Here is a 26,791-nt window from a genome sequence, read left to right on the forward strand (position 1 = left end):
GTCTTCTTCCTTCCTTTGTCCTTCTCTTTTCCTTACCTCTTCTTTCTCTTTTCTCCGCTGCGGCGTTTGAGACCTCTCTTCCTTCCTTTCCCTTTCTCTTTCTTCCTCCCTGTGCGTGTCTGAAGGCCGACCCACGCCCTTCGTGCGTAGCCGGTGACGGGGTAACGCGTAATTCCCCGCCCCGGGTACACAGGTAGGACACGTACGTACCCCCTGGTAACGGCCAGGCCCAGGGAGGGGTGATTACCCGAGCTGATACCTTCCGAAAATGCCAATTGGTCCCTCCGTCCGTTTGTCGGGAGGTGTGACCTGAGGTGTGAACAATCACCTAAGGCGGGAGTGCCCTCAGAGAGGGCCCCCACAAGGGAGGAGCGCGCCATCGGAGACGCCGGTAATCATGGGGGATTCTTCCGCAATGGTTTCCTCACCTTCCACTAAGTCTGCTCACAAACGTAAGTATACTGAGTCTCAGCCACAGACGATTCTTCCATCGTTGCCACAGTTCCTTGTTGTTTCTCGGTCTGATGAAGGTCACGACTTCTCCACGGTCAACCCTTTCATTATTCAGAAAGGAGTCGACGCAATAGCAGGTCCTGTAAAGTCTTGTTCCAGATTACGGAATGGCACCCTGTTGTTAGAAACACACAGTGCCCTCCAGGCACAAAAATTGCTGCGTACTTCTCTGCTCCACACCTTCCCTGTCCGGGTGGAACCGCACCGTACCTTGAATTCCTCGCGTGGAGTCGTTTATACACGCTCCCTCGATGGATTGTCTGACGAAGAAATTCAGCACTATCTGTCTGACCAGGGCGTAACGGCAGTTCATAGAGTAATGAAACGGGTTGACACGAACATCATTCCAACCCGCACTGTCTTCTTGACATTTGACACAGTTCAACTCCCATCGAAAATCAAAGCAGGCTATGAGATAATTTCCGTTCGCTCTTACGTCCCAAACCCTACGCGTTGTTATCGATGTCAGCGGTTCAATCACACCAGCCAGTCCTGTTCCAATCCAGCCAAATGTGTTACGTGTGGCAAGGATGCCCATGAGGGTGCTTGTCCACCTCCATCCCCTCGCTGCATCAACTGTATGGGTGAACACGCTGCTTCCTCTCGAGATTGCCCCGTTTTTAAGGACGAGAAGCTCATCCAGGAAATAAGGGTGAAGGAAAAGGTGTCGACCTTTGCTGCTCGAAAATTATTCGCCAGTCGCAAGCCCACCGTGCCTCAGACAGGAAAATACAGCACTGTCCTTGCTTCTCCTCGGCCAACAAAGGAGGCGGCCACGCAGACTTGCGACCTCACCTTTAGTACCACGGTCGTCAGATCGGCCAGCGCAAAGATCGCTCGTTCAACCTCACCACTTTCGCCAGCCCACTCTATGGCTCACCCTTCGTCGGGTTCTGCTACATCTCGAGCCCAAAAGTCGGACGCCAAGTCTTCGAAAAAAGAGCATACTCGTGAAGAGTTTTTACGTACCGCAACTTCACAACCATCGGTTCCTACTTCATCTAAACAACATTCTTCCAAGAAGGCTACAAAGAAACCCAGTTCCTCTCCTTCTCCGCCAAGGCGTGCCCCCTCTACAGCACCACCTGGCGGAAATCGCCCTCGGCCATCTTCTGTGTCACCGAGGCGCACTGCTGGTGGCCGGTCAACCGGCCGATCGCTGGTGGCAGGGACTGCTCCTGACCAACCTATGGATCAGGATCTTCTGCCTTCGGCTGAATGCCATTCCATGCTGTCGGTTGCTAGCTCCGAGCAGTCTTTGAGTTGACAGCAACTTTGGTCACATTCTTCCATTTTCTTTTCACCCCATGTCCATTATCCACTGGAATATCCGCGGCATTCGAGCCAATCGGGATGAATTGTCGGTCCTCTTACGCTCCTACTCGCCGGTCATCTTCTGTCTTCAGGAAACAAAGCTGCGTCCCCATGACCGCTTTGTTCTCCCTCACTTTCAGTCCGTCCAATATGACCTCCCCTCTGTTGAAGGCACTCCAGCCCATGGAGGACTCATGATTCTTCTCCATGATACTCTCCATTATCACCCAATCCCCTTAAACAGTTCCTTCCAAGCTGTCGCCGTCCGTCTTTCCCTTTCTGGATACACGTTCTCTCTTTGTACTGTATACATTCCATCATCCACACCAATGGCACGAGCTGATCTCCTTCATCTTCTTGGTCAGCTTCCACCCCCCTATTTGCTGGTTGGGGACTTCAATGCCCACCACCCGCTTTGGGGATCTCCTCATCCTTGTCCACGTGGCTCTCTATTGCTAGACGTCTTCCACCAAGCGGATCTAGTTTGCCTCAACACTGGGGTCCCCACATTTTAGTCTGCCTCCACGACAAATTTATCTCATTTGGACCTTGCGGTCGGTACTGTTCCGCTAGCTCGGCGCTTCGAATGGTTCGCGCTTGATGATACACACTCGAGTGACCACTTTCCATGTGTCCTTAGACTGCAGTCTCCACTGCCATATATGCGCTCGCGACGCTGGAAATTTGCCCAAGCCGATTGGACACTTTTTTCGTCTCTCGCGACATTCGATGACCGTCGACGATGAGGTCACACATATTACCGACGTTATTCTTACAGCTGCGGAACGTTCAATACCACGCACCTCCGAATTGCCCCAGCGCCCCCCAGTTCCTTGGTGGAACGAGGCATGCCGTGACGCACTACGTGAGCGGCGACGTGCTCTACGCAATTTCCGTCACCATCCTACTTTGGCCAACTGTATCCGCTATAAGCAGCTCCGTGCGCGATGCCGTCGCGTCATCCGCGATAGCAAGAAGGCAAGCTGGAAATTCTTTATTAGCTCATTTAACACCTTCACTCCCTCCTCGGAAGTTTGGAGTCGGCTTCGACGGTTCTCAGGCGCGCCTAGTTTCTCCCCGGTCTCTGGGCTCACTGTCGCGCATGATACCTTAGTGGACCCCGTCGCAATTTCTAACTCATTGGGTCAGCACTTTGCTGAGATTTCGAGCTCTTCAAATTACCCGCCAGCGTTTCTCCCGAAGAAACGTGCAGCAGAAGTGCGACATCTTGCTTTCTCCTCTCCAAATCACGAAAGCTACAATACTGTTTTCTCCATGCGGGAACTCCAACATGCCCTCTCTTCTTCTCGCTCCTCCGCCCCAGGACCGGATGGAATCCATGTCCAGATGTTGCTGCATTTATCAACCCATAGTCTGCGTTACCTCCTTCGCCTTTATAATCGAATTTGGACCGACAGTACCTTTCCCAGACGGTGGCGGGAAGCTATTGTCGTTCCCGTTCCGAAACCTGGAAAGGACAAACATCTCCCCTCTAGCTATTGTCCCATTTCTCTCACGAGTAGTGTCTGTAAGGTTTTGGAGCGTATGGTGAATTACCGTTTAGCTTGGTGGCTGGAATCCCGCAGTCTTTTAACACCTGCCCAATGCGGATTCCGAAAGCATCGTTCTGCAGTTGACCATCTTGTTGCTCTCTTCACTTACATCATGAACAATTTTCTCCGGAAACGCCAAACGGTAGCGATATTTTTTGATCTGGAGAGAGCATACGATACCTGTTGGAGGACAGGCATCCTCCGCACACTGTTCTCTTGGGGCTTTCGAGGCCGGCTGCCCCTTTTTCTTCGCGAATTTATGGCAGAGCGCACATTTAGGGTGCGGGTGAACACTACTCTCTCCCGTACTTTCTCCCAAGAAAACGGGGTACCCCAGGGTTCCGTGCTGAGTGTTGTACTGTTTGCCATCGCCATAAATCCAATTATGGATTGTCTCCCTCATGATGTCTCGGGCTCCCTCTTTGTGGACGATTTTGCGATCTACTACAGCGCTCAACGGACCAGCCTTCTTGAACGACGTCTTCAAGGATGTCTCGATCGCCTCCACTCGTGGAGCATCGAAACTGGCTTCCGTTTCTCACCCAGTAAGACCGTTTGTGTCAATTTTTGGCGACGTAAGGAGTTTCTTCCGCCCTCCTTACATCTAGGTCCTGTCAACCTTCCGTTTTCAGACGTCGCTAAATTCTTGGGTCTTATGTTTGACAGAAAACTATGCTGGTCCTCCCACGTTTCCTATCTTTCGGCTCGCTGTCTGCGATCGCTTAACACCCTCCGTGTCCTGAATGGTACCTACTGGGGAGCGGACAGAGTGGTCCTTCTCCGCCTCTATCGCGCCTTAGTGCGCTCGAAATTGGATTATGGAAGCATAGTCTACTCCTCTGCTCGGCCGTCTATTCTTCGGTGTCTCGATTCTATCCACCACCGTGGATTACGTTTAGTGTCTGGAGCTTTTTACACTAGCCCTGTGGAAAGCCTTTATGCTGAGACTGCTGAACCTCCGCTGTCCAATCGGCGAGCAGTCCTCCTGAGTCGTTATGCTAGCCATCTGTCTTCCATGCCTGCTAATCCAGCCCACGACCTTTTTTTCGACGCCTCCTTTGATGTAGGGTATGCAGGCCGCTCCTCCTCCCTACTACCCCCGGGAGTCCGCTTCCGTCAACTGCTCCATTCTCTTTCCTTCCGCTTTCCTAAAACCTTCTTGACAACTTGGGGTACAGCACCGCCTTGGCTCCGTCCCCGGATCTGCCTGCTCCGTGACCTTTGTCAATTTCCCAAGGATGGTACCCCTATACTTGTTTATCGTCGGGCATTTGCTGCTCTATGTGCACAAATGACGGACGCCACATTTATTTACACCGACGGCTCGAAAACATCGTTAGGTGTAGGGAGTGCCTATATTGTTGGCGACACCCCAAATCGCTTTCGGCTTCCCGACCAATGTTCGGTTTATACTGCTGAGCTTTACGCTGTTCTCCAGGCTGTCCACTACATCCGCCGCCATCAGCGGCTACAGTACGTTATCTGCTCAGATTCTCTCAGCTCTCTCCCCCTGCGGGTCCGGGGTAAGAATAGGCCCGAGGTATTCCTGCCTGTCGTACGAGGCGACTAAAAGGAGTTCAACCGTTTCGGCCTTCCATGTGATGGTCCCCCTTGGGGTTTGACCTCCATTTTTCTAAATTTCTACAGAAGTACGAGCCTTTTGGGGAAGGACACCTTACGTGGTGTACCACTGGTCCTAAGTGCACTCAGACCTTGGCACTCAGCATTGCACCGGCGTTGTAACCATACCCACTTTTGCTCAAATTGGGCCTAAACGCCTTTTGGGTTGTCCCAGTTACGCCCATAGTGCGTCTCCATCTGCACCAGCGATCATGATGGACTTTCCATGGCACCAGAAATCCAGCACGGTAGCCAGCCCGTTGTGGTGGGGTCGTCATGTACCCTCTAGGTTGTAGCCCCCTGACAACACAGGGATCGTACTGCCGATACCTGAGCTGCACCCTCCCCACGTCGGCCAAGGAGTAGATGCCCGTCTCCTTGGGGCATCAGGACTCCCGGCAATGGTCATCCTGCCAGGTGGCCCTTGCTGCGGCTGGGTGGCGCCCGTGGGGAGAGCCCCTGGTCGGAGTGGGTGGTATCGGGGCGGACGTTTCGCAGATGAAACGTCACCACGTATCGGGTCGCTCTGCGGCCGAGTCTTTTAAAAGAAAAAGTACCGTTTCTGGTTCTGGTTCTCCTGCCCCTTCCCCCTTGGCCACTCCATGGGAGGAGGGACAGGCCCGCCGGCTTGGAGCGAAGTACTTCCCCCGCTATTTAGTCTGTTCTCGGACCGATGGGGGGACATTCGCCACCTCCAAGCCCATGTTCTTTGTTCAGCACATTGAGGACATCTTCGGGGAAATCGAGGCTCTCAGCAAGATGCGTTCAGGGTCCGTACTTATCAAGACCACGTCCGCCACACAGTCGGCGGCGCTCCAGGCGTGCGACCGCCTAGGGGACATCCCAGTCTCCATTGTCCCACATCTGGCACTCAATAGGACGCAGGGGGTTATTTTTCATCGTGACCTCCTGCTACAATCTGATGAGGAGCTCAGGGCCAACCTGGAGCGCCGAGGCGTGCATTTCGTCCGGCGAGTCCAGCGCGGCCCCAAAGACCGTCGCATCGACACTGGGGCCTTTATCCTCGCCTTCGAGGGGGACGTTCTCCCAGAGAAGGTAAAGGTAATGTGCTACCGGTGTGACGTGCGACCCTACGTTCCGCCTCCTATGCGCTGTTTTCGGTGTTTGCGCTTTGGGCACATGTCGTCACGGTGTGAGGCTGAGCCCCTCTGTGGCGATTGTGGCCGTCCTCTTCGTGAGGAACATACATGCACCCCACCACCTCGGTGTGTTAATTGTCCTGGCGTCCACTCGCCTAGATCCTCAGACTGCCCCGCATATCAGAAGGAGAAGAAAATACAAGAAATCAAAACTTTGGATCGGCTGTCTTATTCTGAGGCCAGGAAGAAGTACGACCGCCTCCATCCCGTGCCATTGACCACTTCATTTGCCTCAGTTGTGTCCACTCCTTCCGCGGTATCCTCACCCCTCTCCTATCCCCCCTCCGCCTCCTCCGCCCATCAGGGGGCTCTGCCTCCGCCTCCCAAATCCCTCCCTTCCAAATCCTCCTCCCCCGTGGCCCCCACCCCCTCTGCCCCAGGGGCCATCCTTCCTCCTCCTTCCCCCCACACGCCACCTGAGAAGCGATCCTCTTCTCAGGCGTCCATCGGGGAAACGTTCCGGACCCCGGCTTCCGAGGTCCGGCGTTCCAAAACGGACCCCGCGCGTGAGGACCTTCTTCGGGTCCAGCCCACCGTCCCTGTGCCTCCTCGGCCTTCCAAGAAGGCCTCCAAGAAGAAATCTTTATCCCCCTCTCCACCCCGGCGCGTTTCGACTGACGCTCCATCCGTGAGTCGCCGCTCCCGGCCGTCCTCAGTTTCGCCGGGACGCTCTGCTGCCAGGCGCTCAGCTGGCCTTTCGTCGGCAAATGATGCTGCCCCTCCTACACAACCAGGGACAGCGGCCGCAGCTGGCGACCAGTCGATGGAACCGGATCCGCCTCCCGTCGGTTGTAGCGTTGTTCCCTCGCAACCTGGCCCTCCGCGGCCGTCGAGGTGACCAGCTCTTCCCCCGTCTCGTTCCCACAACTTTTTGACTAGCGATGGCGTTGTTTCATTGGAACATAAGAGGTATTCGATCTCATCGGGAGGAATTACAACTGCTCCTCCGCCTGCACTGTCCGCTCGTCCTTGGACTCCAGGAAACCAAGTTGCGCCCGACTGACCGTATTGCCTTTACCCACTATACCTCGGAGCGGTATGACCTTACCCCTGTGGACGGTGTCCCAGCTCATGGTGGGGTCATGTTGCTCATTCGGGACGACGTCTATTACCATCCCATCCCATTGACCACCCCACTCCAAGCAATAGCTGTCCGCCTTACTCTTTCTGCTTTTACTTTTTCAGTTTGTACCATCTACACTCCACCGTCGTCTGCCGTTAGTCGGGCTGACATGATGCACCTGATCGTTCAGCTTCCCCCGCCGTTTTTATTGTTTGGCGACTTCAATGCCCATCATCCCCTTTGGGGCTCTCCTGCATCCTGTCCAAGAGGCTCACTCTTGGCAGATGTCTTCAACCATCTCAATCTTGTCTGCCTCAATACCGGCGCCCCGACTTTCCTCTCGGACTCCACTCATACCTTCTCCCACTTGGACCTCTCAATATGTTCTACCACTCTTGCCCGTCGGTTCGAGTGGTATGTCCTTTCTGACACCTATTCGAGCGACCACTTCCCCTGTGTCGTTCGTCTCCTGCACCACACCCCATCCCCACGTCCTTCGAGCTGGAACATACTGAAAGCTGACTGGGGACTTTACTCATCCCTGGCAACCTTTCCGGACCACGATTTTCCCAGTTGTGACAGTCAGGTCGAATACCTCTCGGCTGTTATCATCCGTGCTGCCGAACGTTCCATTCCTCGTACTACTTCTTCACGTCGCGTTTCCGTCCCCTGGTGGAACGAGGCTTGTAGGGACGCTATCCGTGCTCGACGACGTGCTTTACGCACCTTTCGCCGCCATCCTACGTTGGCGAATTGTATTGAATACAAACGACTCCGAGCGCAATGCCGTAGAGTCATCAAAGACAGCAAAAAAGCTTGTTGGGCCTCTTTCACCGGCTCCTTTAACAGTTTTACTCCTTCTTCCGTCGTTTGGGGTAGCCTGCGCCGGCTGTCGGGCATTAAGGCCCACTCCTCGGTACCTGGCCTGACCTCAGGTAATGCGGTCCTTGTTGATCCGGTGGCTGTCGCCAACGCCTTTGGCCGCTTTTTCGAGGAGGTTTCAAGCTCCGCCCATTACCATCCTGCCTTCCTTCCCAGGAAAGAGGCAGAAGAGGCTCGGCGACCTTCCTTCCACTCGCTGAATCTGGAAACCTATAATACCCCCTTTACTATGCGGGAACTCGAACGTGCGCTTGCACTGTCCCGGTCCTCTGCTCCGGGGCCGGATGCCATTCACGTTCAGATGCTGGCACACCTTTCTCCGGCGGGCAAAAGCTTCCTTCTCCGTACCTACAATCGCGTCTGGACCGAAGGTCAAGTCCCCATGCGTTGGCGTGACGCCGTTGTTGTTCCTATACCCAAACCCGGGAAGGATAGACACCTTCCTTCTAGTTACCGCCCCATTTCTCTTACAAGCTGTGTCTGTAAGGTGATGGAGCGCATGGTTAATGCTCGGTTAGTCTGGATTCTTGAATCTCGACGGCTCCTTACTAATGTCCAATGTGGCTTTCGTCGCCGCCGCTCCGCTGTTGACCACCTCGTGACCTTGTCGACATTCATCATGAACAACTTTTTGCGAAGGCGCCAAACGGTAGCCGTGTTCTTCGACTTGGAGAAGGCTTATGACACCTGTTGGAGAGGAGGTATCCTCCGCACTATGCACAGGTGGGGCCTACGCGGTCGCCTGCCCCTTTTTATTGATTCCTTTTTAACGGAACGAAAGTTTAGGGTACGTGTGGGCTCCGTATTGTCCGACGTCTTCCTCCAGGAGAACGGAGTGCCTCAGGGCTCCGTCTTGAGCGTAGCCCTTTTTGCCATCGCGATCAATCCCATTATGGATTGCATTCCACCTAATGTCTCAGGCTCTCTCTTTGTCGATGACTTCGCGATCTACTGCAGTGCCCAGAGAACATGCCTCCTGGAGCGCTGCCTTCAGCGTTGTCTAGACAGCCTCTACTCATGGAGCGTGGCAAATGGCTTCCGGTTCTCCGAAGAAAAGACGGTTTGTATCAACTTTTGGCGATATAAAGCGTTCCTTCCGCCATCCTTACATCTCGGTCCCGTTGTTCTCCGATTCGTGGACACAACTAAGTTTCTAGGGCTCACGTTGGACAGGAAACTGTGTTGGTCTCCACACGTCTCTTATTTGGCGGCCCGTTGTACACGTTCCCTTAATGTCCTCAGAGTTCTTAGCGGTTCATCTTGGGGAGCGGATCGCACTGTCCTGCTTCGCTTGTATCGGTCCATAGTCCGATCGAAGCTGGATTATGGGAGCTTCGTCTACTCGTCCGCTCGGCCGTCCCTCTTACGCCGGCTCAACTCCATCCACCATCGGGGGTTACGTCTTGCGACCGGAGCCTTCTATACTAGTCCTGTCGAGAGTCTTTATGCTGAAGCTGCCGAGTTACCGTTGACCTACCGGCGCGACGTACTGCTGTGTCGGTATGCCTGCCGGCTGTCGTCTATGCCCGACCACCCCACTTACAAGTCCTTCTTCGCCGATTCTCTCGACCGTCAGTACGGGTTGTATGTGTCTGCCCTGCTGCCCCCCGGAGTCCGCTTCCGTCGCCTGCTTCGACAATTGGATTTTGCCCTCCCTACCACCTTCAGAGAGGGTGAGAGCCCGACACCACCTTGGCTCCAGGCTCCGGTTCATATTTATCTCGACCTCAGCTCACTCCCGAAGGATGGTACTCCGGCTGCAATGTATTGCTCACGGTTTGCCGAACTTCGTGCTCGACTTGCCGGTCACACCTTTATTTACACCGATGGCTCCAAAACTGACGATGGTGTCGGCTGTGCCTTTGTCGTCGGGGCCGCCACATTTAAATACAGGCTCCTCGACCAGTGTTCCAGCTTTACGGCCGAGCTTTTTGCTCTCCATCAGGCCGTTCAGTATGCCCGCCGCCACCACCATTCATCATATGTACTGTGCTCTGACTCACTCAGTGCTCTTCAGAGCCTTGGAGCTCCCTATCCGGTCCATCCCTTGATACAACGGATACAGCAGTCCCTCCATTCTTTGGCTGATAATGGTGGTTCTGTCAGCTTTCTGTGGGTTCCCGGACATGTGGGAGTGCCTGGGAATGAGGCTGCGGATGCTGCAGCCAGGGCTGCAGTCCTCCTGCCTCGGCCAGCCTCCCATTGTGTCCCGTCATCCGACGTTCGTGGGGATGTATGTAAGAGGCTTGTGTCGTTGTGGTGGGATGCTTGGTCATCCCTCCAAGGAAACAAGCTCCGGGCAGTAAAACCGCTACCAACTGCTTGGACAACATCCTCCCGACCATCTCGGCGCGAGGAGGTCCTTCTGACCAGGTTGCGGATTGGGCATTGCCGGTTTAGCCACTGCTACCTGCTCTCCGGTGACCCAGCCCCGCAGTGCCCTTGTGGTCAGGCATTAACAGTGCGCCATGTTTTATTGTCGTGTCCCCGTTTTAGTCAATTTCGTGTTGTCCTGTCCCTGCCATCTACTTTACCGGATGTTTTAGCTGATGACGCTCGAGCAGCTGCTCGTATTCTGCGTTTTATAACTTTAACTGGATTGTCCAAGGACATTTAATCTTTTTACTTATTTTGTCTGCATCTTTGTCGGGTCCTTCTGGTGTCCCCTCCATCCCCTTGAGTTTTACCAGATTCCCTGTGCTCAAACAACAGTGACTGGGCGCTAATGACCTCAGCAGTTGAGCGCCCTTAAACCCAACCAAAAAAAAAAAAAAAAATCTCTCAGCTCTCTCCTCAGTCTCCAAGCTCTTTACCCTGTGCACCCTCTGGTCCACCGGATTCAGGACTGTCTGCGCTTGCTCCACCTGGGGGGCGTCTCGGTGGCGTTCCTCTGGCTCCCGGGACACGCTGGTATCTGTGGGAATGAGGCGGCCGATATAGCGGCCAAGGCTGCAGTTTCTCTTCCTCGGCCAGCTATTCAGTCGCTTCCCTTCACCGATATACGGAGCGGTTTATGTCGCCAAGTTGCTCATTTATGGCATGCGCATTGGTCGGCACTTCCCCGTAATAAATTGCGGGAAGTGAAAGCCCTTCCTTGCGCTTGGACCTCTTTCTCCCGAACGCGTCGTCGGGAGGAGGTAATTTTAGCTAGACTCCGGATAGGGCACTGTCGTTTTAGCCATCGACATCTTTTAAGCGGCGATCCTCCCCCACTCTGTCCCCACTGCTCTCAGCTGTGGACGGTAAGACACCTTTTAATTGAATGCCCCTATTTTAATCCGTTACGCTCCCGTCCACAGCTATCGCCTGATTTATCGTCGATTTTAGCAGATGACACGCGCTCAGCCGACCGCGTTCTCCAGTTTATTAGTGACAGTGAAATGACGTCAGTCATTTGAAGCTTTTTTTGGGGACAACCACCCCCTTTCTGTAGCAGATTTTTAAGCATTCTTCTATTTTTAGTTTCTCCGATTTTCTGACTTTGTTCCCATTGCTGCTGGTTTTCAATTTCGGTTTTTTACTGTCACGGGCTGGGCGCTAATGACCATAGAAGTTTTGCGCCACAAAAAAAAAAAAAAAAAAAAAAAAAAAAAAAAAAAAAAAAAAAAAAAAAATTGGGACAGTGGCAGTGTGTTGCATGTCTGAAGAATCCTGATACCATCTTCATAATGGCAGTGGGAGAGTGCGAATCCAATGTCTTCCATGGGAACAGCTCCTTGACACCTGTACTTTGTGACGGAGACAAGCTGGCGGTGGCTCCATTATGCATTGGGGAAAATCCAGCGGGCTTCCATGGGTCCAGCAGAGCTCATGCAGGGCAATCTGGTACCCAAGGAGTATTGTACACCCCTTCATGACAATCATGTTTCCCAGTAGCAGTGGCATTTTTTCAACAAGATAATGCACCTTGTCGCAAGACCAGGAGTGTGATGGAGTGCTTTAAGGAACACAGTGGCGAGTTCCAATTGATGTCCTGTCCCCTCAACTTGCCAGATCTGAACCCAATTGAACACATGTGGGATGATGGGATCGAATGTGGTGTCAGAGCTCATTGCCCGTGCCCCCCCCCCCCCCCCCCCCTCCCCAGAATGTATGGGAATTAGGTGTGCAGATGTGATACCAACTCCCTCCAGTGATCTACCAACACCTCTTTGCTTCCATACCTTAACGCGTTGCCATTGTTATCCATGCCAAAGGTGGACATACCGGCAATGAGATAGGTGATTGTAATTTTCTGGCTGTTCAGTGTATGTAGATGAAGATGCAGTGTTCGTTATCGGGTTTGTTGGTTGTGTCATTTTTATGAAAATATATTTTATATTACTTTTGACAGCTTGTGTAAAGAACAGTGATTACTCTTTTTAGTTTTGGAAGAAGTAAGTTCGAAATTCGCATTGTTGGTATTAAAACAGAGATAATAAAAGAACACACAGGCATGTGTGTCATACAGGCAGGCAGTACATTAACACATACCATATGCAAAGTTTGTACTGAATCTTATACTTCTGTGACTGGATAGAGTATGAATCTGTGATTTTTGGGAGATTTGACACCTTGGTGCATACAGAACTGCTATTGCAGTCTGACAACAGTACTTACTTGCTGGATAATAACATGTTAACTTTGAAGTTTTGTTACAAAAAGAAGTGCCAAATTATTTGTATTTTTGTCATTAATTAAGCCCACAGTTTCTTGTTAGATTTTCTATTGTTTTCTTTTTCATAAAAGTTGCAGAAATATTGTTAAAATTAATTTTGCTTCCTCAAACTTTTTAAAATAATGTACGTAGCACTATTACTTGAAATGGAGAAGTCTGGTATCAGTCAGAAGAGCAATCAAACCTACTAATACCAGATGTGGCTTCTTCCTTTTAGGTTTTTCTGTTTTATAATGAAATATTTACGGAAAAATAATGCTGCAAATTTCCTTCCAGATTTGCAAAAAATGTCCAGAAATTTGTTGGCACTTCATTGGCCACTTGCAACGAAATAAAGTGAACAAGGTTGTAAGTACTCCTGGTTTGTTCATGGTAGAAACACTGCATTCTGAGAAATTGGCGTCAGCTTTAGATGCTGCTTGGAAGAAACTACACCACAATAGCAAGCTGAAAGTCATGGTTCAAGTAAATACCAGTGGTGAGAAAGGTAAGAATGTTTTTATAAATGTGTAATAACATGCAAATACATTTGTTCTACAGTAAATAATTTTATCTTTGGTTGAGCCGTATCCATTCAGTTACTCAGTAGCCACACTGGCACAGAAATAGGAGGAGGCTGAAATACTGATTTTGGGCTTTTGAAATTGTTTAACTGTGGAAGACCATAATATCCCTCTGCTTTCAATTATTGGATGAAGGCCGAAATGGCAGATACTGAGATAGCCGATCACAGAATAGAAAAGCAACTAGAATTGCTTAATAGTAGCAAGGCGTCAGGACCAGATGATATGCCTGTAAGATTGTATAGAGATTATGTGAAAGAACTTACACCCCTTCTAGCAGCAGTTTATCATAGATAACTAGAGCAATAGAGGGTACCTAGAGACTGGAAACAAGTCCAGGTCATTCCTGTTTTCAGTAAGGGCCATAGGATAGGTGCATTAATTATGGGCCTATATCGTCGACATCAGTCTGTTGTAGAATTTTAGAACATGTTTCACGCTCAATAGTGATGAAGTTTTTGGAGAACAAACGTGTGTCCTATAAAAATCAACATGAGTTCCACAAACAGATCTTGTGAAACTCAGCTCACTCTGTTCCTCCATGAGATTCATAACACTGTGTTCAACTGTGCTCAGGTGATGCTGTGTTCCTTGCCTTCAGGCATTTGACACCATCCCGCACTGCAGGTTTGCGAAAAAAAAATGACCTTTACAGATTATCAGACAATATTTGCGATTGGATTAAAGCCTATGCCTTAATGGAATAAAATTGGTAGATGTGAAGGTAATTTGCAAAGTACCCCACGGAAATATGATAGGACTGTTACCGTTTACAATGTGTATAAATGATCTAGTAGAAAGTGTCAGAGCTCTTAAAGACTGTTCACAGGTGATGCAGTTGTCATTAGAAAGTAGCAACGCCAGAAGACAGTATTGATTGGTGGAATTACTTGCACAGGATTGATGGTGGTGTACGCTCTGACAGTTGACCCTGAATGTGAATAAATATAACATATTGAGCATATACAGGAAAAGAAGTTAGTTACAGTAAAACTACACTGTTGGTGACAAATTGCTGGAAACGGAATCTAGTTTAAAATATCTAGGAGTAACCATCCAGAACAACCTCTAGTGGAATGGCCACATAAAACAAATAGGAGGAAAAGTGGATACCATATTGAGATTCATAGGAAGAATCTTAAGGAAATGTAGCTCATCCAGGAAGGAAGGCGCTTATGAGGCACTTGTTTGACCGATTCTAGTGTACTGTTCATCAATATGGGATTGTTACCAGGCAGAACTATTAGGAGGTAGAGGATAACGAAGAAAGAGTGGCACATTCCATCACAGGATCATTAATAGGTGCGAGTGTGTTCCAGTGGTATCAACAGACTTCTGTTGCAGTCATTACAAGGGGCCTTGTATATCACAGAGATGTTTGTTATTGAAACTGTGAGAGAACACTTTCTGGAAAGAGTCAAACAGCATGTTACTTCCTCTTACATCTCACTAAATGACCATGATGAGAAAATTCTTGAAATTAAAGCTAACATAGAGGCTTGTCAGCAGTCATTTCCCCTGCATGCCATTCACAAGTTGAACAGGAAAGGGAGGATCAGTTAATGGTGGCAGAGGTACTCTCTGCCCCACACCGTTGAGTGGCTTGTGGAGTATGATGTAGATATGATGTCTGCCCTTTCTATCTTCAGTATCAAAAGGTCTATTAAAAAAAAAAACCGTATCTCTGCCCGCAAAATTTTTTCTATGCGCATCTTTTACTTATTGTGCATAGTCTCCTTTGATATACTCTCCTCACAATGCCGTTTCCACTCTCTGAAGCAGTCTTGGTATGGTCTTGCTGGATTGTGTGAAGTGCTACCTGAGAATTTTTTTTTTTTCTCTTGTCTGTCATTAGAAATCTTCATCCTTAACTGGGGTTTTCATCTTTGGAAATAAAAAAAAGTTTGCAGGAGCTAGGTCTGGAAAGTACAGAGGATGAGGTGGCTCAGTGATGAGCTTATAGTGCAGTAGTTAACGCACCTACAGTGCAGGTGCATTATTGTGATGCAAGAGCCATGAATTGTCTTTCCACATTTCAGGTCGTTTCCTTCTCACATTTGCTCTCAGGCATCGCAACGTGTCCCGATAGTACCTTCGATTAACAGTATGTCCGTATTGCACAAATTCATAATGAACTAATCCTTCGAAGTCAAAGAAACCTATCAGCATGGTTTTGACATTTGAGATGACTTGATGAGCTCTTTTTGGTCTTGGAGAACATTTCCCAACCCATCGTGAAGATTGAACCTTGGCTTCAACTTCATAACTGTAGTGAGACGTCTCATCACCAGTTATGACACTCTTAAGGAACATCTTGTTCCCATTTGTGTGATCCAAAAGCTCTTCACAGACTGCGAGGCGAAGGTCTTTCTGGTCTTGACTCATGAGCCATGGCACCAACTTGGTGGCAACACAATGGTTTCAAGATGCTGTGTCCGGATTTCATGACATGATCCAACTGAAATGTTACATTCTTGCCGCCCGCGGTGGTCTAGCGGTTCTAGGTGCTCAGTCCGGAGCCGCGCAACTGCTACGGTTGCAGGTTCGAATCCTGCCTCGGGCATGGATGTGTGTGATGTCCTTAGGTTAGTTAGGTTTAAGTAGTTCTAAGTTCTAGGGGACTGATGACCATAGATGTTAAGTCCCATAGTGCTCAGAGCCATTTGTTACATTCTTCTGTAATCTTTCGGACAGTCAATGTTAGATTGGCACGCACAGTGTCAATGTTCCTGACATGATCATTGTCAGTGGACATCTTTAACTTCAGTATGGCTATTTGTAAGCCATGTGAACCATTCTTAACACTTAGTATGGCTGAAACACTCATCACTGTAGGCTTCCTGCATCATTTGCTATGTCTCTTCTTAAGTTTCATGCAAAATTTAATGTAGGCGCGTTGCTCCTCAAAAAAATTTCCAAATTGTGCGACACAACATTCTACTTGATATAGCATTGAACAGTAACTAACAGACATATGATAATGAAACTTCCATAATTTACACATTAAACACAGGTATTTGCAGGAATGCCAATAACATTTCGCTTGAACACACCATTGTTGCAAAATTACAAATGAACCACAATTTCTTGAGTCGACCTTGTATGCAGGTGATATTTTCTGAAACTTTGGTGGTTTTTACCAGCCTAGTATAATCTACAAACCATTTTTGAAGTCATTTGGTTGGAATCGTTTTGGAAGTTCTGACAGAATGTTTCATATGCCATCTGTTTTATTTGATATCAAATCGTCTAGAGCTCTGTTAAATTCGGACTACTACTGTATCTCTCAAGTTTTCCAAATCAACTTACATTCCTCCTCTTATCACATTATCAGACAAGTCTTCTCCCTCATAAATGCTTTCACTGTACTTTTTCTACCTATTGTCTCTCTTTTGTGTTCAACTATGGAATTTCTGTTGCACTCTAAATATTTCTGCCCTTTGTTTTTATTTCATCAGAGGTTGTTTAGAGTTTTCTAGATACTGAATCAGTTCTCTAGGTGCCCATTTATTTTTCAACTTATCACTTTTTTCTGGAGCCATTTTACCTTGCTTTCCTGTTTACTTCAATCCTGTGTGAGCTATATTGCTGTATTCTTTTCTTTCCCTGAACATTATTGTACTTACTTCTTTCACAGATTAACTGAAGTACTTCTTCTAATACCCAAGGTTTCTTCTCTGTTACCTTCCTTGTACCTATGTTCAGTGTCCAACTTCTGTGATTGTTCTTTTTAGTAGTGACTAATCCTCTCTTCAACTGAACTGCATTCTGTGCAGTATCTACAGCCTCAGGGAATGTCACATGTCTCATCATTCATCTGTACTTTAGTATTCCACTTATTTCCACATTGATTGTTCTGGATGATTCTGTTAAGTATTAGCTTGCACTTCATCAGTAAATTGTGGTCCAAGTCTGTATCTGCTCTTACTTACATCTTACAAAAAATTGTGGTTCGATTAAGACTAAATTTTCCATTGAGCAACAGCAGGTGGCAAATAATATAGTGTGTACAGTATATAAATGGATGACACTGATTCTCTTGTGTGGAACTGATAGTGAGTTCAGTGAACTGTATGACCTGTTTATGACTCGCATCACTAAATGAAATTTACTCTTGAAGGAAGCAATTTGGGGCTCCAATTTTCTAAATATTAACATACCTGTTTTCATTGGGAAAACATCATTTTAATGTTTCTGGGTAACACACACAACATATGTAAATTGTTGCACTTCATGTCACCCTGCCAAATATAAGCATACATTATGCCACACTGTGACTCCGACACACCAAACAGAATACTGTTGAGCAATGAGGCACAGTTCACTAAATACTCAGCACTGATGGGTACAGCTGAAACTTAATAAGAGAAAGATAAAATAAAAGAGAAGAAGAAAAAATCACAGCATAATGAGAATTTTTGAGGATGCAAAACACGAAAAGAGAATGAAAATTGCAATTTTACCATATATTGCTAAAGTAGCAATAAAATAAGACAACTTCTTAAAAAGTGGCATACATGTTGCTGTCCAAATAGGCAATGAGATTAGCAACAGTTACACACACTGTTTAAGAGATTTCCATCTATTTAACATTTATGGGTTATTCTGTCAGTACTTGGAGGAACACAGACATATTAAAAACTGAAATACACAGTATTAATGTTCCATAATATCCCATTTATATTTTGTTGTGAACTGGGTTTCAGCTTTGTAGGGCATCACCAGGCAACTTAAGGTTCAAGTAAAATAAATATTATTGTGGTCAGCCATGTATATAACAAAACCATGTGGTCAGTGTGATCAAATAGGAGGATGAGTCAAATCACTATGACCTCTTTCTTTATAGTGTGTTGGTCAAAATTTAGAGCCCAATACAGCAGTAGTTTTATGTGACATGGATTCTGCAAGCTGTGGGTAGATTTCGGGATCTGTACGGCACTGGATGTCAACACACAGATTATGGACCAATGGTTTCTGGGTGCGGGTGTGTCCCACGAATTCACATTAGGGAAATTTTCCAGCCTCGGCATTAGCAAGAGTTCACTGTCGTGCTTCTCAAAACAGTATATCACTATTATGGTCTTGTGATATGGACAGTCATACTGCTGGAAGATTCCATCACCATTGTGTAGGCACCTAGCATATAGGGATGCTGGTGATCCACAATAATTGTCACATCTCTACTGCTGTCATGGCACCTCCAGTTATTACCACAGGACCCATGAAATCCCAGGTGGATGTCTCCCATACCTTGGCGTCACAGGTATGGTTATCGTCCAAGCAGCCGTTTGACTGTATTACAGAGTATCTAGACGCTAACATCGATCTGGTGTAACAAGAAATGATTTATTTGATCAAGTGACATGTTTCCATTTTCAGTGAGTTAGTGCCTATTGCAGTCATATTTGATAATGTCCTTGTCAGCTTGGAAACACAAAGGGGACTTCCACTGTTCAGCCCCCATATTAAACAATACGCATCAAACGGTGTGCTCAGAAACACTTACGTGCACTAGCATTTTACTATCTCATCCCATCTGTAAAAGATCACCATTTATCCTGTTTAACAGACTGATGAAGCCTTCATGTTCTGTGATGGGGCATTTATGCCAAACACTTTGTTGCTTATTCATGGTTTGATGGTCCTTCGACCACTTTCCATAGATGCTTATGACATTAGCATACGTACGATTCACTAGATTTGCTATTTTGGAGATGTACATTCCCAGGTGCCAGGTCATAACAATCTTGCCTTTGTTAAAGTTTCTTAGGTCAGTGCATTTCTCCATTGTGGCCTATGTCGTCGTTAGAAAGGTTCCCCATTTGTCACTTGTCTCTGCTCTACTTATTATGTACTTTCCTTATTGTGACACATGCAATGCTGCCCAGCAGCACAAAATCTCTGTGGCCAGTGTCCATAATATATTAGATTAAGTTTTTGTTCCATAGACCGAAAAAATGAGATGATTCTTGCGGGTGTGAAACATGTCAGGAAATATAACATAAAAACATAACTTATCAATGTAAGTAGGGTAGACTGGCAGCAAACTTACGATAAAGTTTCAGGAACACATTCAGGTCAAAATAACCATTCAGCAGCTGGAGCACATCCGGAAGCACAAGCATACTGCTGATACATGGAAAACTGTATAACTATATTACATAAGGTGGATAAGGAACATTATATGGATATTTTAAAAGAAATTAAGATTTGCACACACTTGAAATGCAGTCCTAATTGTATTCTGAATTAACAGACTGATGTGAAGAACAAAAAATTCCCGGATAATTTTGCAGAGATTTTAATTCCTTTGAACTAACCAGGAATATTATACAAGACATTAATGAGTGAGTTTATGTTAACCCTAATGTATATTTTTCTCTTGATAAGATTAGTATAAAGGTTGAAAGTTTGTTTCTATACCAGCTATGGAATCTATTTTTGTACATTTATTGACATGGGTGGGGAGAGGGGGGGGGGGGGGAGAGTGAGTGAGTGAGTGAGTGAGTGTGTGTGTGTGTGTGTGTGTGTGTGTGTTTTTTTTGTGGTTTCCTGTACCTACCTACCTTCACTGCAGTTTTGTATTTACCTTAATACTCCCTGTATAGCTCTGTGATAATATTAAAACCTAGTTTAGGCCACTACTTAGATGTACAAAATATTGTAAATTATTTTCACTGCTTAGCATACCCTATCATTCATACTGAGCTTTAGGTAGATTCACCTCAAGGCAATGAATTTCACTCTCATGCCAGCTAGGATTATGAAAGAGGATGATAGTCCACTGACGCTGCATACAGGTTTATGTTGGACACTGCACGTGTACTTCATCCAGAAAATAGCATTTGTGGTGATATTATGAATAATGAGAATAAAATGTTTGATAGTTGTTCACTGGTTTGTCAACCTTTAAACAAGGTGGTATGTTCGTTCACTTTCTTCGTGTATTAAACACATGAATGTGTTCGTTGGATTCCAACTTTATTAGAGTCTATTATTTTACGTTATTTAATGGTATAGTACGTGCACTCTTATGAGGTGTATTGGTAAATTGTTAAAAGGGAATATATTCAGCCCTCATGGGTTTTGACCCTCGTTGTTACGATTAGCTATCACATGTTACCAGTTGGTTGTTACAGTTTTCTTTTAACTGGCAGTTTGATGATTCAGGTATCTTGTTTCTACATTTGTTGGCAGTCCTAACATTCTTCATATTTAAATTTCAGTTCAAGATAATGAATGTTTCATATAACATAGAATAAAACAGGAAGTTAACAATACGTAAAATAGGGAAAGGCAACCACTTACCCATGGCAGACTGATACAGCACATTCTTGCAGTTTGTCTGGCCTAAGCCTCTGCCAAGCCATTTCCCACTGCCTCACCATACCTTTTCTTGTTCTCATCTGTCATTGTCCACATCACTCCTTCCCTGTCCACATCGTGTACTGTCCCCCCCCCCCCCCCCCAAAAAAAAAAAAAAAAAAAAAAACACCATGTGGACACTCTCTTGCATTGCATTAATGTGCTACCCTTTCCTCCAACTAGAAGAGTGAGTGCTCATAATGTAGTGAATACTGTTGAGTGTGCCTGTGAGCCACACATCAATTAGCTATAAGTAAGTGGTTGCCTTTCCCTTGTTTTTCATACAATAGAAAATTATAAATTGAAGATTACTGAAGACAGAAGTATAGTGAAAATACTTCTGGAAAATTTTGTGGTAAGTGTAAAATATTTTTTGCTCAGTTATTTGTTAACCTTCAGAAAAGTTTTGTTCATTATTTTACTTTATGCTAGCATGGCACACTAGTGAGTGTTGTGCTTCAGTACTCCCTTAATTAGGAAGCATTTATTTTAAGATACAGAATGATTTAACACATTCACAAAGTGTGCATCTGTTACACTGGTTTTTGACAAGATGGTTTATGCAGCCTACCCCCTTGCATTACAATGTGCTCATGCTTTTAATTGGTTTAGATACATTAGTATTTTAACTGTTGAGGTGAGAGAATAGGTACCCCATGTTAGTGGATTACTTAGATACACTTAACTTTCTACTAAGAGAACGATTAAATAGATATTGTGTCTGAACACGTGGGAGCTTGACAGTGCACGCTTTATACATAGCAGGATGCTGAAACATTGTAGGTGTCGTCATTAACTGGTGCACGCATAGAAAATGCCGGAAAAAAACTTTCTGCCACCAACTGAAAATTTGGTGCTGTATGCAGTCAGAATGTGGTGCAGGTGCAGGAAAAGGAGAAGAACGATCACACATAACAATAGTTCTGGCATGTTTATTAGAACAAGTAAAAACATGTCTTCCAGCTAGGCAACATACTTTAGCTGTAACACTGCATGGTCAGCAGTTGCTCGCAGGCTATTCGATGTAATCAGTGTGAGATGATGATGTTCGCTAGTCTTCAGATCAGGAATTGTCTGGATGTGCCCCTGATACACACAATCTTTCCTGTATTCCCACAACCAGAAGTCACATGGATTTAGCTTGGAGATCCAGAAGGCCACACATCCTGAAACTGCCTGGAGATGATGTGGTCATTACCAAAGGTTCCTCAAAGCAATTCTTTCATCTGGGAAATTACATGTGGTGTCACCCCTTCTCACATGAAAATGGTGGTGTGGACACTGTTGGGTTCTTGCAGAACTGGAATCAAATGTTGCACAAGGTGGTTCTTATAATATGCAGATGTCACCATAAACATAACAGGCGTATGAGGTGTCGTCTCCTTGAAGAAAACCGGACGGAGAATGGAGGAGTTTTTGAAATGACATCACACAGTCACGTAAGCTGAGTACAGTGGGTGTTCTGCACAACATGTGGTTTAGTAGAATCACATATGTGACAGTTTTGTGCATTCAGGGCACCATGCAGAGTACAGTGTGCCTCGTCTGTTCAAAGAATATTCTCTGGATGTAATTCATTTCCAACCATATCAAGAAATGAAGGGCAAAGTCATAGCATAGTAGTCTACCTTAGGGCTTCATTTGGTGTACATTCTGAAACTTGTAGGGATAGCAGTGTAAAAAGTGCTGCAAAATTTTTTGAACTGTTGACCAGGGGCAGGAAAATTCCCATGACAGCTTCACACTGGCTGCAGAATTTGGGGCATGTGCTGCATGGTTGGCTATAGCTACAGAAACTTCAACAACTGCCATGGAAATGGTCTGCCTCCCTCTCCCTGCTGCACCACCTACTTTGCCTGTTTCTTCAAACTTCTTGGTCATATTCCTTAGCCCATTTATTGGCATCTTGGGGTCTTGTCACAGCTCTTTGTTTGTGCTATTCCTGTAGTATGTTACTGCTATTGCTGCTGTTCCAATAAAACACTTTTAGCAGCAGTGCATGGTCTTTTTCCTCTATAGCCATGGCGTTTCATACAAAAAACTTCAGCCTTCTTAATTCTGTATGTGAACAGTCACTACCCAAAAGAAATCAGCACATTTTGTCAAGCTACAAATAGCATACTGGTGTGAGAACAGGAAACATTTTACACTCTGATCACTTACAGTGCTGTATTTTCACCTAGTGGTAGAAAGTGGAGCTATTACTTTTTCAGCATACTCTGCAACTGCAATTAATGAACATCTTCATGATGGTTCAGCGTCCTGTGATGTATACAGCCTGCTCTGCAGCACTCTGAACACTGCCAGTTAATTGTAACTACCCGGTATATTATTAGATGATTAAACTGGAATACATTTCTTTCATCTCCTCATTCCGGTTTATTGTAAATCCATGTATTGCTTTAACATGATCAACTAGTATCATACATTGAATGATAATATATGAGAACAACCTTTTTGTTGTGCCAGTTGCAACTGTTTCAGTAGCGATCTTATCTTTTTCATAAGGCTAGCAAAATACCTAGACATTATTGTGGATTTGAGTTGAGTTTTAAATACAATTAGCAGCAGTCTCATTGGTTGTTACTAATGCTAGTGAATTTGAGCAACCTTTTCTCTGACCAGGAACATGCTTATCAATTTGCTCTAAATTTTATTTACTTATTCAATTTTTATCCTAAATGTCATTTGTCTTCTGAATAGTTTAATAATTTTAGACCTTTCCCTGCTCACAAGTAAAGTAGCGGCCATTTAAAATCTTCCTGTACAACATTTCATACAGCTGACTGATCAGATAAACTAGTTGACAAAATGATTGTTTCGCATTAGGGTTAATGGTTGTTCAACTTGTTTACCACTGATCGAGATTTGTTTTTTTCAGAATCATTTAAAGTGAATGGAACAATGACTCATTTGATTTTCTTCCCCAATCCGAGCTCATGTTGTCGTCTGACTTCACCAATGGTGCATTGAATCTTAATTTTTGTTCACCCACTTAGTTGTTCTCTGTTTCATTTTTCATGCATTGCTAAAACATATCAGGCAAGCACGAGGGTACCATTTCAAGCCTGCTCTCATTGCCTCTTCCATTAACACTCCTGTCATGTGGACTAGATCTAGCTCATTCTGTGCTATCAAAACATCATCATTTTGCATAGGGCAGTGTGTTGATCCTTCTACCCAGCTGTATTCCTGTCTCCAGGCTTGTTACCTTTCTCATTGCACTTTCCTCGAGCAGATTAAACAGAAGGGAACAGAGGAGTCCATATGCTTTATGGAAGTCCACAAAAATACAATGAACATCTCTCCAAAATTTCCAGCCCTTTGGTAGCATTTCCAGTATTATATGTAGCCGGTCTACAGTTCATTTTTCGTTACTAAATCTTGCTTATGTATGCTGTTAGCCACTTCAGCAACAACATGCTCATGATCTTAAAAGTTGAGCGTAGTAAGGTAATTCATCTGTAGGTGCAGCATCTCATTGGGTCTCCTTTCTTTAATATTGGGTAGATGACAGGCTGCTTCCATTCTGTGGGATACTTTCTCTCCTCCAGTTTAAACAGATAAGGTGATACACCCTTTCTTGTAATATATATCTTCCCTCTATTCAGCATTTCTCTGGTTTCTTCTATCTCTTCCATACTCGTTCATCTTCTGCTGTTGGTATTGTGACTACCTTCTCTGTACAATTCTTCTTCTTTTCGAAATAGTGTTTCCATTCCTATATAGGTTTAATTTTCATCTGTTATCATTTATCCCACACGACTTTTTGTCTATTTAGTCCTTTTTGAAGAACCTGACTGTCCTGTAAAAGTATCTTGTATTACCTACAGTTTGATCCTTTTCTGCCAATGTTATCTTGCTGTTTATATACTCTTGCTTTCTGTTTGGAGGACTTTTCGTGCCTTTCTAGCTGTCTCCATGTAAATCCAGCCTTATTCTTTCTTGTTAGTCAGCCAAGCAGTTTAACTGATTTTCTCTTGTTGACTGTGTTTCTACACTTATCACTAAACCATCCCCTGCTCCTCCTCCAGTAGTTTCAGCACTTTGTTTGATTTTGAGCTTGCATCATAACTTGTTTACATCATCTCTCACTTCTTCGTGCACACCAGACCTGTTTCATATTTCAGTTGTGTGTCTATCATTGACGTGGTCCTCTTTCAGTAGATGTGCATTTATTATCTGATCAGCACCTCTTCTCCTGCTGTTTCTGCATTGTATAGTTTGTCAGTACAAGATAGTTGTCTGATCCTATTTCTGCACCTCATTACTTTACATTCTCAATCTGTGTCTAGCATCCACTAATATATGGCCTATTTGATTCTTGCAAATAGGATGTGTGAATAATTTAATGGCAGCAAGAAAAAAGATTGAATGGCTGGAAACATTTAGAGTACAGAACCTCTGTGAAATTCGTGTGTTGTGGTTGTTGGCATTCCAAGTCTTGTCTTCCTTTCTTGATCTACTCCCTGTGCTCAAATTTTTCTTTCTCGCTTTTTCTTTTTAGTATCAAGAAAAAATGTTTCCAGAAAATTGAGATTATTTTGTCATTTGATTAACACAACATCCATAATTACTGTGCCAGTTGCATGTAATGGTAATTCATGTATGGAAGTAAATGTTGTTGCAAGTTATGACCTCTTGGCCTCGGGGTTAATGAACCAGGACGACTAAGAGATGGTTTGGGATAGAGGGGTGAATCACACCGGGGTGTGCAGAGATACAGAGGCTAGCATGAAATTGATTTTAATCCATTGAAGAATACACAGTATATCTGCTGACCCAGGCAATGATGGTGAAGCATGTATACGTGCGTCAGTGCAAACACCAGTGTTGGAATCTGCTGGCGTGGAACCTGAACAATCCATCTGTGTTACACTGTCAGCCATGCAGTGTGTCGGTTGAGCTGGAATCTCTGTGTCTATCCTCTGGAGCATGGTTCATGGTTGGCTATTCCTTCAAGCATACTTGTGGTCACCCATGTAAAGATGTAAAGCACCAAAGGGTGACAGCCAGCAGCTGTCATTGTAGTAGACCCTTGGGACCCTAGTCCGCTGCTCAAGGTGTCTTGGTTGGTGATTGATAACAGCATTGGACCTGAGAGGCTGTGAGACCACACCCCGGCTCCATTCTTGCAGACAGCGGCATGCAGTTGATCCAGTGATGTCAGGCAGAACAGAAGCTGTCTGCCTCCGCACTGCCAACTCCCGTGCAGTGTCCAGTTTTGGACTTGCCCTGCCACGGCTGCGGCACGTCTGTACAATGGAGCTGGGCAGTTGATTCAGCGGGCTGGTTGGTCACTGAAATTCATCACAAGGCAGCCATTGTGGTTGGCCTGCAGCTTAAACAATCATCATTATCTCAAGTTGAAGGCATGGGCAGAATAGTGACGCAATTGTGTGCCTTGAACCTCTGGCCTCCCTTATTCTTACTTGTTTTTCTGTGCCTATGATGCATTCGCACGGGAGGTGATATATGGAGTGTTCCTTAATAATTATGTCACCTTTTTCTAGTCCTCTTTGACCCCCACATACAGGTTGCTAGGGGCTCTTGTAAATCCAACATATGGTTTTTTTGTATAACATCAGTGCCCTTTGTTGCATCTGATTACTCCACACCTCCCCCACCTTAATTTACTGTCAGCCAGGCAGTGCTTCCTCATCTGTCTTAAACCTGCCTCACAGAACCATTTACTTAATATTAAGATTGCCAGTTCCCTCTACCCAATGTATCCATCGGTCCTTAATTTCTACCTTCTAACTATAGATGCGCAGAATCTTAAAAAGCTCCCCAAATCCATGCCTATACTCATTAGTGGCGCAGCATAGCTCCATGCTTCTGCAAAGATTCATGTTGAATCTTTAATATTGGGCTCCCACTAAACCACCTTAACTTTAAACATTTTTGTGTTGAGGACAATACCTCAATTAACAGTGTAGTGTTCCCAAGTGGAACTTCCCCTCACACTTGTTTCCCGATTACCTCACAAGTCATGCCATTAATAATCATTCCACTTTTCTGAAGCTCAAGTTTACTCAATCCTGCTCCTTTGCAGCAGTACAGTTTCCAGCATCAATATTGAGTATAATCTGTGCTCTCTG

General features: G+C 45.8%; 1 protein-coding gene across 1 annotated transcript in view; it reads left to right on the forward strand.

Moving 5' to 3' along the window:
• The window catches only part of LOC126177136 (pyridoxal phosphate homeostasis protein), a 71,147-nt gene that overhangs the window by 9,002 nt on the left and 35,354 nt on the right, over positions 1–26,791 (forward strand). Inside the window, exon 3 of the mRNA XM_049924408.1 lies at positions 13,039–13,249. Coding sequence (XP_049780365.1) covers positions 13,039–13,249 — 211 coding nt within the window. The remainder of the gene's footprint in view (positions 1–13,038; positions 13,250–26,791) is intronic.

Source organism: Schistocerca cancellata, chromosome 3 (assembly GCF_023864275.1).
Source record: "Schistocerca cancellata isolate TAMUIC-IGC-003103 chromosome 3, iqSchCanc2.1, whole genome shotgun sequence".
Lineage (NCBI taxonomy): Eukaryota > Metazoa > Arthropoda > Insecta > Orthoptera > Acrididae > Schistocerca > Schistocerca cancellata.